Here is a 13,448-nt window from a genome sequence, read left to right on the forward strand (position 1 = left end):
CTGGCGAGTGGAGAGGTCCCCCATCAGTCACCTTTGCAATCACCTGACATATGATACAGTGTGTTTCAAAACTCAGGGAAGATTCTAGCATTCTGGGAGGCCGAGGCAGGCAGATTGCTCAAGGTCAGGAGTTCTAAACCAGCCTGAGCAAGAGCGAGACCCCGTTTCTAGTACAAATAGAAAGAAATGAATTGGCAAATATATATAGAAAAAATTAGCCAGGCATGGTGGCGCATGCCTATAGTCCCAGCTACTCGGGAGGCTGAGGCAGGAGGATCGCTTGAGCCCAGGAGTTGGAGGTTGCTGTGAACTAGGCTGACGCCACAGCATTCTAGCCAAGGCAACAGAGTGAGTCTCTGTCTCAAAAAAAAAAAACTAAAAAAAAAAAAAAAAAAACCTCAGGGAAGAGGGGTTCGCTTTAAAAACATAGTTGTTCAGGCTGCTGTGAAAGAATTAGAAGGAAACTGATCCAAATGACCACTGCCAGATAAAACATAAAGGACGAGCTCGGCTTTATGGCAATTTTTAAAACCCTGAGAGAGCTGAGCACAGTGGCTCACATCTGTGATGCCAGCACTTTGGGAGGCCAAGGAGGGAGGATCACTTGAAGCCAGGAGTTCACAAGCAGCCTGGACAACATAGTGAGACCCCATCTCCACAAAAAATTAAAAATTTAGCCAGGAGTGGTGGTGGCACCTGTAGTCCCAGCTATTTGGGTGGCTTGAGCCCAGGAATCTGAGGCTAGCTACAGTGAGCTTTGATGACACCACTGAACTCCAACCCAGGAAAGAGAGCAAGACCCTGTCTCAAAGAAAATAACAACAACAAAAAACCTTAAAATACTTATTGGTACAAAATTATAAAGTGCTGACCTCCTCTATTATATGTAAAGCACTCAACCAAGTTTAAGAAACGAACACTGCCTCAAATACAAGGACAAGCCACGAGAGCACAGCGAATATGCAGAAACAGTTCAATCCTGTTGGTCGGCAGGGAAGGCCAAGTCCTGTGGCTCCAGTCCCCAGGAAGGACTCGGTTCCACTGTGGGCCAGGGTGCAGGGCAGCCCCCGCCCTGAGGTTCCCAACAGCAGCAGGTCTTATAATCAGGAAGGCAGCAAAACACAGCCCAGAGGCGAAAACAAAAGCTGCAATGTGCTCTGGGGAACTCACACTGAGAAGCAGCCAGTGGGGCATCCAGCGCTCAAAGGACAGAGGGACAGTGAAAGCCACCTGCACCCTGCTCGACCCCAGGCCTGCGAGCCGTAATCTCAAAGCCAGCCCAGCACCCGCGAGGCAAGCGGCCTCACCTCTCCTGATGGAAGTGACGCTCCTCGCGTCCAGCTCCAGGCTCTGCACCAAGGCACTGGGGTCTATCTTGGTCCTGGCAAAGACGTCAGTGTTGACGAAAGCCCAGTCCTAATGTCCCAAAGAAAAAGGGAAAAAGAAGACGTGAGCTTTGCTCCGTGGTTTGAGAGGGAAATGCAAGGCAGGGAGAGGATGCACAAGGACCTGGGTCCCCTGGCTTCTCTGCCCAGGACCCAGAGAGGGAGCCCCGGCCCGGGGCTGTCTCCTTCCTGCCTCAAACCCCAGCTGGGCTTTGCTCCGGGCTCTTTGGGAGTCAGGGTCAGTGCTGGTCACAAAGGACAATCTCTTTATCTCATTCTCTCCACGCCTCTCCCGTCAGAACCATGCTGCACCTCAGCGGCCGCGTGCCGAGTCACATTCACCCTACACCCGACTCAACCCTCCAAGTCACCTACTGGCCACGCTGTGATGAGCTGGAAGCCCAGCCCCCCACTCCCCTGCCCGCCCAGCCCATTCAAGTCCAAGCACCATGACCTTGCAGGGCCACGGCGACCCCAGAGGTGGTTTCTGAAGGATGGCAGAATACACTGCACCAAAATAGACCACTTTGGCAAAAGGATCATTTAGATCTAAAGGTTTGGCAAAAGGATCACTTAGATCTAAAAGCACTTTAAAAAGCAGCAGGAACAACAAGGGCACTCTGGCCTCCCTTTTCCCCTGAAAGTAGGAGATAAAACCCCATGTGGAAGATGCCATCCCTACACCAAAGGAAAGGGACATTCCCATCAATGAAGACTAAAAGTTAAAGCTGAGAGAATTCTGTACAAACAGACCTGGTTGAAACAATTCCCGCCTTCCTTTAGCTTCCCCGTGTAGACTGGTCACGTCCCCCAACTGCCTCTCTGTCCAACCTCACGAGAGAGCTCGTGGCTTTGCCACTTCTCGGGCTTGCTCAGGAGGCTCCTGGGCCGTCTAAAACCTGGTTGATAAATGTGTCTGCTTCTCCCCTTCAACCTGCCTCATGTCAGTTTTATTTTATTTATTTTTTGAGACAGAGTCTTGCTTTGTTGCCCAGGCTAGAGTAAGTGCCGTGGCGTCAGCCTAGCTCACAGCAACCTCAAACTCCTGGACTCAAGGGATCCTCCTGCCTCAGCCTCCCGAGTAGCTGGGACTACAGGCATGCGCCACCATGCCCGGCTAAATTTTTCTAAATATATTAGTTGGCCAATTAATTTCTTTCTATTTATAGTAGAGACGGGGTCTTGCTCTTGCTCAGGCTGGTTTCAAACTCCTGATCTCGAGCAATCCTCCTGCCTCGGCCTCCCAGAGTGCTAGGATTACAGGCGTGAGCCACCACGCCCGGCCTATTCAGCCTTTAAAAAGAAGTCCGTCCTGGCTAGGCACGGTGGCTCACCCGGGCTGGCCAGCACAGGGTTGAGAGCCAGGGCTGTCAGGGAGCCAATGTTGGGACTGGCAGCAAAGGTGGCGGATGCTGCCCACCAAACCACCACCTCACTGGAGAAACTTACAAATCTCGCCAGGAGCGGCAGGAGTCAGTGGCCATGACCTGCTCTCTAGCCCCATCGTATAGAAACCATCCAGGAGTTCTCTCCCTTCCCTCCAGTCCAGGGCTATGATTCTACTCTGGGAGGGGAGGGGCAGGCAGCTGGAGTCCCCCTTGACCTCCCCTGGCACTATGTGGCACAGACTCTATTCTATTCCAAGCAGGAGGCCAGAGGACCAGGGCTCCCTGCCCCCACCTCACCCTATGGCAGAAGCTCCTCCCCAGGCAGGGATGGTCAGAAACTAACCCTAACCCTGATCGGCCCCATCCCAGCTCACTAGCAGGGTGGAGGCTCCAATGAGCCAAGAAACAAGACTAAGGTACCCCCCCCCAGTCGAGGGGTGTCATCTGAGATGCTGAAGCTGTCCCCACCCCCATCTCTGGTGACCTGACACAGAGCTCCCCCCCAGAGAGGTAGGTCATAAGGAGGAAGAACTTTACAGTCTGCCAGCAGGGACTGACTTCACCTGGAACTAATGTGGAGATGGCAGGAGGGGGCTCTAGGTAGCCAGGGATCCGGAGGCTCCTGGGTACTGATAGCAACTGGCTAAGGCACAGCAAGCCAAGGAATGACACAGCCAAGAGCCTCAGAGGCCACAGGCAAGGCTGGCTCCAGGCTGCACCAGCTCAGGAGCAATCAGCCAGGCAGGCACACCGGAAAGCACATGCCTTGTAGTCCCAGCTACTCGGGAGGTTGAGGCAGGAGGATCGCTTGAGCTCAGGAGTTTGAGGTTGCTGTGACCGAGGCTGATGGCACGGCACTCTAGCGCAGTGCAACAGAGCAAGACTGTCTCAAAAAATAAATAAATAAATAAAATGACAATGAGATACCATCTCACATCCACTAAGATGGCTATAATCAAAAAGACAGGCCGGGCGCGGTGGCTCACGCCTGTAATCCTAGCTCTCTGGGAGGCCGAGGCGGGCGGATTGCTCGAGGTCAGGAGTTCGAAACCAGCCTGAGCAAGAGCGAGACCCCGTCTCTAAAAAAAAAAAGACAGATAGTAACAAGTGTTGATAAGCACAAGAAGTTAGAACCATCATCCATTGATGGTGGAGATGTAAAATGGTGCAAACACTGTGGAAAACAGTCTAACAGTTCCTCAAAAAGCTACACAGTTGCCATATGACCCAGCAATTCCACTGCATAGCTCCACAGAAACTTTGATACACAAATGGTCATAGCAGTATTATTTATAATAGCCAAAAAGTGGAAATAACCAAAACATCATCAGCTTATGAATGGATAAACAAAGTGTGATGTGGTATGGTATACCTATTCAGCCATAAAAAGAATTAAAAAGTTAATGCTGCTACAAAAAGAATGCTACATGGATGGACCCTGAAAGCATGCTAAGTGAAGGAAGCCAAACACAGAAGGCCACATATGATTCCATGTATATGGAATGTGTAGAATAGGCAAATCTAGAGAGACAGGAAGTAGATTAGCTGTTGCCAGAATGACTGATGAAGGCTTTTTCTGGAGGTGATGAAAACATCCTGAAAGTTGTATTGTTGGTTGCACGACTTTGTAGATACACTATAAAAAACATTGACTTGTACGCTATAATTGGGTGAATCATTTGACACGTAAACTGTATCTCAAAAAAAAATTTTTTTTTAAGCTGGGGCTTTGGAGCCAGATTCTGAGTTTGAATATCAGCTCCACCACTCAGTAGGCAAACATTCTTGGTGATTTATCCAACTCTCAGATTTCTCCCCTTCACGATGAGGGTTAGGTCTGCTGAGAAGATGTAAAGTGCAGGCACATAAAGTGCCTAATAAACATGACTATTTTATTAGCATTCCTGATGCAAAGCCATGGCCTCCAGGTACCAACAATGTTTTCTCTGCTACTCCCATGTAAGCCTCTGGGTTACTGACACCAGTAAATGCTTCCAGGGCAGCTCAATGATTAGCATGGGAATAAATAAAATGCGGTTTATCTATATAGTCGAATATTATCGTCTTCAAAAAAAATAAAGTACCAATAGATGCTTCAACCTGGATAAAGCTTGCAAACATGTCAAGTACAAGAGGCCAAACACAAAAGGCCACAATCTTCATGATTCCATTCGTATGAAACGCCTAGACAGACAGACAGAAAGCGGACTGGAGGCTGCTTCGGGCTGGGCGGGATGGGGGCACAGGGAGATGACTGCTGAAGGGTACAAGGTCTAGGCTCAATTTGCTCTTCGCTTTTAACCTGGAAACTTCCTTTCCTCTCCTGGGGGTGCTCAGTGCGATTCTAGGGAACCTCCGCCACATCCGTGTGGCACTTCCAAACTCTGGTGGAAGGTTCCCGGTTCTCTCCCCACAGCACTGGGAAGGATACTAGTCGGCCCCTCGTGGGCGCGGGAGCGGAGCCTCGGAGTCCACCACACTTCGCCCGCCGGTCCCTCAGAAACACCGGCAGAGCCCGGGGCGGGCCCGGGTCGCGGATCCCCAGGAGGCGGCGCCAGCAGCTCGCGCGGCCCGAAACCCACGCGGCGGCCCGACCCCAGCCCGCGGCGAACCCGCCGGCGCGTCCCGCCCGCGCTGCCGCGAACTTACCTTCCCCCCGGCTCCGGCAGCCGGGGCCTGCGAAGGGGCCGCCTCCTGGGCAAGGGGCGCAGGGCCAGGCGCGGCCTCCCCCTTCGGCCTCACGGCAGCCTGGTGCACACGGGCCCGCAGGCCCCTCACTTTCCCCATTTTCCCTGGCAGAGACCCTCGGCCTCCCCCGCGCATGCGCAGGAGGGCCTTCCGGAAGCCGGTCCTTCGCTCTAGCCGCCGCCGGGCGGAAACAAGCGCTGCGCTGCACCCAGTTCCGCCCGGAAGTGCCCGGGTCCGCGTGGCGCTGCGCCGTGGCCACGCGCGGGGAAAGCGCGGGCGTGACTGCTCCCGACGCTTGTCCGGGGAGAGCGGGAGGATCAGAGTGCCAGGAGTGAGACCAGCCTGGACAAGGCAGCGGGACCCCATCTCTACAAAACATTAAAGAGTTAGCCCCGAGGGGTGGCGCTCACCTGTAGCTTGGGAGGAGTGCCAGGTTACAGTGAGCTATTTTTCATTGATCCTTTTAGTCACACCAATCAGACCTGACTTTCTGCCTCCTTGGCACCTCACTCCTTTCGGGAATAACGACCCTGAAGCTTGCCCCTCACTCCCTCCAGCTCTCACCAGCGGCTGCAGAGGGGCCTTGGCTCCATCAGTGCCCTCGTCACTTGTCCCCACTCCCCAGCCATAACAGACATGCCGTCATGGCTGTCGCCTTATACATACAAACGGGCTTTCCAAAGAGAGGGTTCAGGAAAGAGTTAATGTGTGGCAACAGACATGTATAAAAAGTTGAGGGCCAGTGGTCTTGCGCTGTACACCCACCAATGCCGGAAGACTGTGTCTGGAAGAACATGGCCACAGGTGGCTTTCAGCTGTGGGGCATGACCCAGATTCATGAGGGGTGCTGAGAGCCCCTCAGAGGGGTCAGTGGCACCCTCCAGGGCAGCCACCAGCAGGCGCAGTTTTCGTCCAATGTAAAGGCCATGTCTAGGATGGGTGGGCTTACCTGCAGGCTTCATGGGGCTGAGGCAGCCGAAGCCCTGGTCCCACGGGAGACCAGGCTGTCACCTATCAGGACCAATGTGGCACGTGTGGGGACCCCAAGGGCCAAGAGACAACAGTGATGACAAACGCCAGCCCCAGCTTCGAGACAGACAGTGCACACCACCCCCCGGCCGTATGGACGTCCCCACCTGCCCCCAGCTGTCTCCACGCAGCTCAGCAGCGCCAGGGGCCTCTCTACGGGACTGGAGCCACAGGTCTCCACTCTGCACCGGGGGCTGGAGCTGGCCTGCGATGAATCACGCTCGTACTTGGTATCTGCCACCTTGGGATGCGGGGAGCGGGAGTCCGGTGAGGCCCCTGCAGACCTGCTGGGCCTCGAGGGACCTCACGGCTGCCCAGAGCCAGACTGCATGGTACTGCTCTGACCCAGGGGATCACTGGTGCCTGTGGGGGCAGTCTGGGTCCTCAGGAAGGCCGCCCTGTGTCCACATCAGGAAGATCGCAGATGCCCAAGGTCGGGGGCCCAGCATGAGTGTGCCGGATCCTCACAGAGCCCGAGTTGGGCTCGGAACCCTGCAGGTGCAGGGGGTGCCCTGGAGAGGGTCTCCACAAACTCTGCACACTCCTCACTCCCTTCCCTCAGCCCTGGAGTGGTGCACGCCGGCTCCAGATTAGGAAGAGGCTCTGCTCAGAAGCCTTGTGAGTGTGCTGCCTCTGACCAGGGTCTGCTTCAGGACCGCCAGCGTGAGAGAGGCTCCTTCCCCTGCACCAAGAACCGGCAGGCGGCTGGGTGTCCACGGTTCCCCTTGGGCCTGTTGGAGGATGGAGGATAGACCCCTCCACCTCAGGCCCTTTCTGGGTCCCAGGCCTGGCCCCCCTGGCCTCCAGCACTGCCTGTCCCAAGGATTCCAGGGCCCCTGCCGCTGGGTGTTCTCTGGTCCTCTGGACATTCTTGGGGCTGCAGCTGCGGGCTGGGCCATGGGAGAGCCCGTGCAACTCCCAGGGGTGGGGGAAGTGCCCCTCTGTGAAAACAGAAAGCAACTCCCCACTCTGAGCCAAGGGTCTCCTGTCAGAAAACCCACAGGCATCTGTTCCCTTTTTCTTGGTGCAGGCTGGGACAGGCAGGCAGGTCTCAGCACAGCTGAGCAGCTGGGGACTAAACCACATCCCCTGAGAGAGGCCCAGCTCCCTCCATGAGCTCTGGGGAGGGGGCTTCTGTACCCCCTAGTCCCCCTACATGTGGGTCCCTCCCAATTGGCTCCTCCCATGCACCCTTCGGAACATTCTCCTTTCTCAGAGAAGTCTGTCCAGGTATCACTTCCTCCAGGAAGCCTTCTCAGATTTCCCCAATTGAGTAGTGAGACTTGCCACACCGTTGTGTGCATAGCTCCTTCCCTGGAATTGTAAGGACTGGTTTTCCTCTCTGCTGGAGGACAAGATGAGAGTTTTCACTTGGGTCCCCTGGTGGAAGCCCAGCTCCTGACACACCTGGTAGAGGTTTTCAAAAAGAAGAACATGGGGGAGGGACGTGGATAACAGTCCCAGCCGCCTGCTCCACCTGAGCTAGGAAGGTTCGCTGCAGTGAGTTCCAGTCAAGCTCACCGGGAGCTCAGTAACAACCTCACACACGGAGGTGCACAGCCTGCTGCCCTCACAGCCCCGTCCTGCTCCGAGCCCAGGCCCTTGGCACTGGCCAGCCCAAGCTGGAGGTCCAGAGCCACAGGACTTGACCTGTACCCCCAAGAGGCAGTGCTGGGCTGCCCCCACATCTGTGTCACCTGGGGTTTGGTTCTAAGAGATGCAGATTCTCGGGCCACACCCAGACCTGCCCTGCCATGGGAGACCCCTCAGGCAGGACCCAGCAACCTGAGTTTACACAAGGCCCCAGGGTGTTCCTAGGCATGAGGACCACCAGTTAGAGGGTGAAGTGACAGGAGCCCAACTCTATCCGCCCCTCCCAACCTGGCACTCCCTCAGAGATGGACCCAGGATGTGGCCATGACCCCTGTACTGTCCACTGGGGTCCACCTTCTACAGGATCCATGCGAAGTGTCAGGTAGCCAGCCTCGAGAAGGCAGTATTCATCTATGAGGCACATTCTCACATGTCACCTATGTCACTGCCACTGCTTGATGCAAACACGGCCCACGCCCAGGTGTCCAGTCAGAGTGACTGCCTGGGAATGCTAGCTCCGTGCTCACAGGAGCACCCAGGCCTAGGGGCTCGCCCACTGCCCACTGCTGCTTGTGGGGGTCCTGGCCATACCTCAGATTCCTTCAGCTCTCAGCATGCCGAGGTGCCATATTTTGGGGTGCTGTGCCCTGAACCTCATCAGAGAAAGACAAAGCAGGGGCAACAGGATGGTGCTTCTCGGAGGCGTCCTTTTCTCTGACCAGTGTGGGGGCGGGTCGGAGCCAAGTCTGGGCAGGGTATTGAGAGCCACAAAGGGACCCCGGGCAGACAATGAGTCCATCCCAATGCCGGCACTGAGACCTGGCCAGCCCCCGCCTGGCTGCCAGCAGCCCACACCGAGCGCCTGTCTGGAAAGCTCAGGGCCGTTGAAAAGATGTATTGCTCGTTCCAGCCAACACCTGACAGGGCCCAACCACCCTTTCTTGCAGTATTTACTATCAGGCTGATAACTGGGACCCTCCTCTGTCCTTTGAGATGCCCGTGCATCTCCTGAAGCCAGGAGAGTCTCCACAGGCCCTGAGAGCCACCTCTAAAACGTTGTCATCAGGAAGGACGGGGCCGTGGCCCCCAGCCGGCCTGACAGCACTCACACTGAACGCAGCTTTGTCCCCCGGTCCCAGCCTCCCTTTAAAGTACCCGTCACCTCTGTGTGCTCCGAGTGGCCCCCAGCTCGCCCCTACCGCAGTCGGTACTGAGTAAAATCCTTTTCGCTGCCTTCACTGACGTCTGGATTTATCTTTTTCTCATTTGTTGTGGAGATGGCGTCTTGCGGTGTTGCCCAGGCTGGTCTTGAACTCCTGGGCTCAGGCGATCCTCCTGCCTCAGCCTCCCAAAGTGCTGGGACTGCCGGCGTGAGCCACAGTGCCCGGCCCGGCTCTGTTTGTCCCGGCTGATGTGGACTGAACCGGCCCTTCAGCCAGTCGTCCGTGGGACAGGCAGTCCCTGGATTGTCCCCAGAAAACTCAGTGGCTTCTTGTCGGTGGCGAGGAGAGACAGAGAAGAGGAAAACTCCCACTCTCGGTGGGACCAGTTCTGACTGCAGTGGGGGCAGCTCTGGGGAGTCTGTGCCCCTCCTCCCTGGGGACGCCCCCACCGAGGGAGCGGCCACGGGCAGCCAGGCTTCTTAGGCCTGGTCCGGCCCAGCTCTCTGCTCGGCCACTGCGCCTAGATTGGGAGGGCACTGGACCCCAGCCGGGCCATGGAGACCAATGAGGAATGAGAGAGACCAAAGCCAGAGAGAAATGTCCCTGGAAGAGAACGCAGGAGGCAGCTCCTGGGCTGGCACCCCCACTCTGTACGAACCCCCTGGCTGTCGCTGCCACTCGGGGTTGAGGGTGGGGGTCTGGCCAGTGCTTGCCAGTTGAGAACTGGCCAGATGGGGCTGTTCCAGGGGACAGCCCAGCTCCCTTCTGCTCCAAAGGATACCCGGGCTGGGGGGGCCGAGGGGACCCCAGGTTGTCCTGAGGGGAAGCAGTGGTTCTCCCACCCCTGGAAACTTCCAGAACCCCTTGCCCAGGTGACCGCAGGAACTTCAAGAAGTTAGCTTTCTGGAGTGTGGAGAAGGCTGCACCTCTCACGTCCCCACTCATCCTGGGGCACCTACCACTTCTTTAAGGGGTTGGCGCTGGCCGTAGCACGACGCACGACGGCGCGCGGACAAAAGCCAGCCTGAATGGGGAGAGACCGGGCGCACGCAGCAGCCGTGCTGGGCCAGGAGATTCCAGAAGCGGCTCCGCTCCAGACCCGCCCTGCACCGGCTCAGCTGCGACCCCGGCGCGGGCCGGCGGGTCCTCCTCCCATATTCCGCCTCGCGTCACCGGAGGGCGCCCGTTCCCCGTGCGGCCCTCGGGTCCTGACCTGCCAGGCGGGTTAGGGTGGAGCCACGGCCACCTGCGGACGCGGGCGCCCCTCCCCCGCTGTGGCTCGTCGCCGCGTGGTCCCGCTGAGGCCACCCCATCCCGCCTGGCCCTGGGTGCGCACCCACCTGCCCGGGCCAGCGCTTCCTCGCGGGTGCCCTCGGGGGTTGGCCACAGGCCCCGGGCCCGGCGCCGGTCTGGGCGACCCGGGAAGCGGGTGCCGCAGCCGTTCCCCTCTCTCCCCGCAGCCCCCCAGCCCTGCGCTCCCCGTCTTGCTTGCCCGGGAAGCGGGTGCTGTTAGCTGCCAACCCTGGGGCCGCGCTCTCCCCGCAGCCCTACTCTCCGGGAGGGAAGGCTCCCTTCACCGCCCAAGGCAGGGGGTGGCATCCCTGCTCTGCCTCGCACCGCAGGTGACGTGGGCAAGGTCTGAACTCCCTGCGCCTCAGTTTCCCCACCTCTACACTGGGGATGCCATGGGGGTTCCCTGAGGACCGACAAGTAAAGTTCCAGGAAGCGCCAGCCCGCAGCACGTGCTCCGCGGCCCGGCGCGGTGCGGGAGCACAGGCGGGAGCACGCGACCGGGTCGGGGTGTCGCGGCGCGGCGGCGTGGGCGCGGGCACCGGTCAGGGCGCCCCAGGGCAGGCGGAGGCTCGGCGCACTGGCCTCGGCCCACGTCCCAGGCTGCCTGCGCCGGGAGGGCGCCAAGTCCCCAGCGGACCCTAGCCCTTCTTGCCTCGCCCCGCGGTTCCGGGCTGTGGGGGAGGGAAGGCGGCTTCCTCCGCCCCCCTTTTTGGGACCCACCCTCGCGGGCCGCAGGCGCAGCTGGGGAGGAGGCGCAGCGCTCTGAGCGCCGCTGGGAACCCGCTCCCGCCCCGCGCAGTGGACTCCACCGGCCGCACGCGCTGGGAGACTGAGGCAGGAGGAACTCTCACCACCCAGCCTCCGCCAGGCCGGGTTCCGCGAGGGACGCCCGACCTCGTCCCGCAGCTTCCCAAGGCCCAGTGTGCGGAGCAGGTGAGAGCGGCCACCCACCAGAGGAGGGGTAGCCTGCACCGGGTGGACGTGGCCACACGTCCCTCTGGCCACACGTCTCGCGCTGGCTGAGGGAGGCCGCGCGGTCCTGGGGTCCTGGGCAGGCCGGGTGTGGCCAGCTGCGTTCTGGCCCCTGCGCCCCAGGGACCTGCGGCCTTTGGCTCTGGTCCAGGAACGACGGGGTTAAATGGACCGTTTGGGTTTCTGCGGTGCTGTCCGTCTGAGCATCTCCACAGCCAGGGAATTGTGGGGCATCGCCACGGACTCCCTGGCGGCTCCTGGGCAGCGTGGCCGCCCCCACCTGTGCGCCCCACCCAAGTCCGTGGATGGCCGGGCCTGGCAGTGGGTGGCGGGGTGGGGGAAGGGCGGGGCATGGCGGGGAGCAGTGGGTGGCGGGGTGGGGAAGGGCGGGGCATGGCGGGGAGCAGGGGGGCAGTGGGTGGCGGGGTAGGGAAGGGCGGGGCATGGCGGGGAGCAGGGGGGCAGTGGGTGGCGGGCGGGGTGGGGCTACAGGAAGTTCAGATGCAAATGATTTGGGGCTGTGGAGTTCCCCCATTCAGAAACTCCGGGTAAAACTAAGCCCACTGCCATTCCGAGGGCCACCAGGTAGGGCGGGAGGAAGGGGCCGGGGCGGAGGTTGCCCAAGTCTGGGTTTGGCCGGTGCTGTGCTTGGCAGCAGGGATCTGCCCAGCGGGGAGCCAGCACCCAGAGGTGGCCCCAGCGCTCGCCGTCCTCTGGGCTTTGCGTCTCTTTTCATTTCACCCTCTCCCCCTCTAGTAGGTTTCCCGTGGCCTGCTTCGGTGGGATTAACTTGAGTTATAACATCCTTTTCTGATTTTAAAATTAGTACATGGCTACTACAGACAATTTGAAAAATACGGAAAACTAGTTTAAGAAGTGAGAACTGGGGCCGGGCGCGGTGGCTCACGCCTGTAACCCTAGCACTCTGGGAGGCCGAGGCGGGTGGATTTCTCAAGGTCAGGAGTTCAAAACCACCCTGAGCAAAAGTGAGACCCCCGTCTCTACTAAAAGTAGAAAGAAATTAATTGACCAAAAAAAAAAATATATATATATGTGTATATATATATGTATATATATTAGCTGGGCATGGTGGCGCATGCCTGTAGTCCCAGCTACTCGGGAGGCTGAGGCAGGAGGATCGCTTGAGCCCAGAGGTTGCTGTGAGCTAGGCTGTCGCCGAGGCACTATAGCCTGGGCAACAGAGTAAGACTCTGTCTCAAAAAAAAATGAAGAAGAAGTTAGAACTGGGCCATTGGTGGTGCCTCATGTTTGTAATCCCAGCACTTTGGGAGGCCAAATTGGGAAGATCACTTGGGGCCAGGAGTTCGAGACCAGCCTGGGCAACACAGGGAGACCCCTTCTCTACAAAAAATATAACAAATTAACGAGGTGTCGTGGTGCACACCTGTAGTCCCAGCTACTCAGTGGGAGGGTTGCTTGAGGCCAGGAGTTCAAGGCTGCAGTGAGCTATGGTGGCATCACTGCACACTAGCCTGGGCGACAGAGCCAGACCCAGTCTCAAGAAAACCAATAAATAAGTTGGAGCCCCTGACCCCACTGTGCAGCCGTGCGGCTCGGGGCAGAGCGGCCTGGCCTCCCAGAGCCTCTGTTCACTGGCCGCGTTGCTGCAGCGTGACAGGGTCAGCCTCCCTTGTGTCACCAGCAGTGTCAGCCCAGCCGGCCTGCCCCATGCGTGCCCTTCCCGGACTCCCTCCCTGGGAGGATGGGGTCACACGCAGATTAGAGTGAGTGCCCCCCCACCCCACCCACCCCCGCCTTCTGGAAGCTCTCCCAACCTCAGCCAGCCCCTGGGAGGAAATCCTCGTCATCTGCACCTGCCCCCACCCTCCCTGTCTCATTCAGCTGCCGGCTGGGCCCTGGGCCCCTCCCTACCAATGTCCCCAGGCTCTGCTGTCCCAGCACTTCATCTGCTTGTT

The 13,448-nt window shown here is 58.4% G+C and overlaps 2 protein-coding genes across 2 annotated transcripts in view; one reads left to right on the plus strand and one right to left on the minus strand.

The window, feature by feature from the left end:
* Positions 1-5,637, minus strand: part of SLX9 (SLX9 ribosome biogenesis factor) — a 36,773-nt gene extending 31,136 nt beyond the window's left edge. The window contains exons 1-2 of the mRNA XM_012780033.3: positions 5,423-5,637; positions 1,308-1,416 (exon numbers count right to left, since the gene is read on the minus strand). Of these exons, the coding sequence (XP_012635487.2) occupies positions 1,308-1,416; positions 5,423-5,596 (283 nt within the window). The 5' untranslated portion in view covers positions 5,597-5,637. The remainder of the gene's footprint in view (positions 1-1,307; positions 1,417-5,422) is intronic.
* Positions 5,638-11,263: 5,626 nt separating this feature from the next.
* Positions 11,264-13,448, plus strand: part of ITGB2 (integrin subunit beta 2) — a 41,126-nt gene continuing 38,941 nt past the window's right edge. Inside the window, exon 1 of the mRNA XM_075998570.1 lies at positions 11,264-11,472. The gene's annotated coding sequence lies outside the window, so the exon portion shown is untranslated. The remainder of the gene's footprint in view (positions 11,473-13,448) is intronic.

The sequence above is a fragment of the Microcebus murinus genome, chromosome 1, assembly GCF_040939455.1.
Source record: "Microcebus murinus isolate Inina chromosome 1, M.murinus_Inina_mat1.0, whole genome shotgun sequence".
Classification (NCBI taxonomy): Eukaryota; Metazoa; Chordata; class Mammalia; order Primates; family Cheirogaleidae; genus Microcebus; species Microcebus murinus.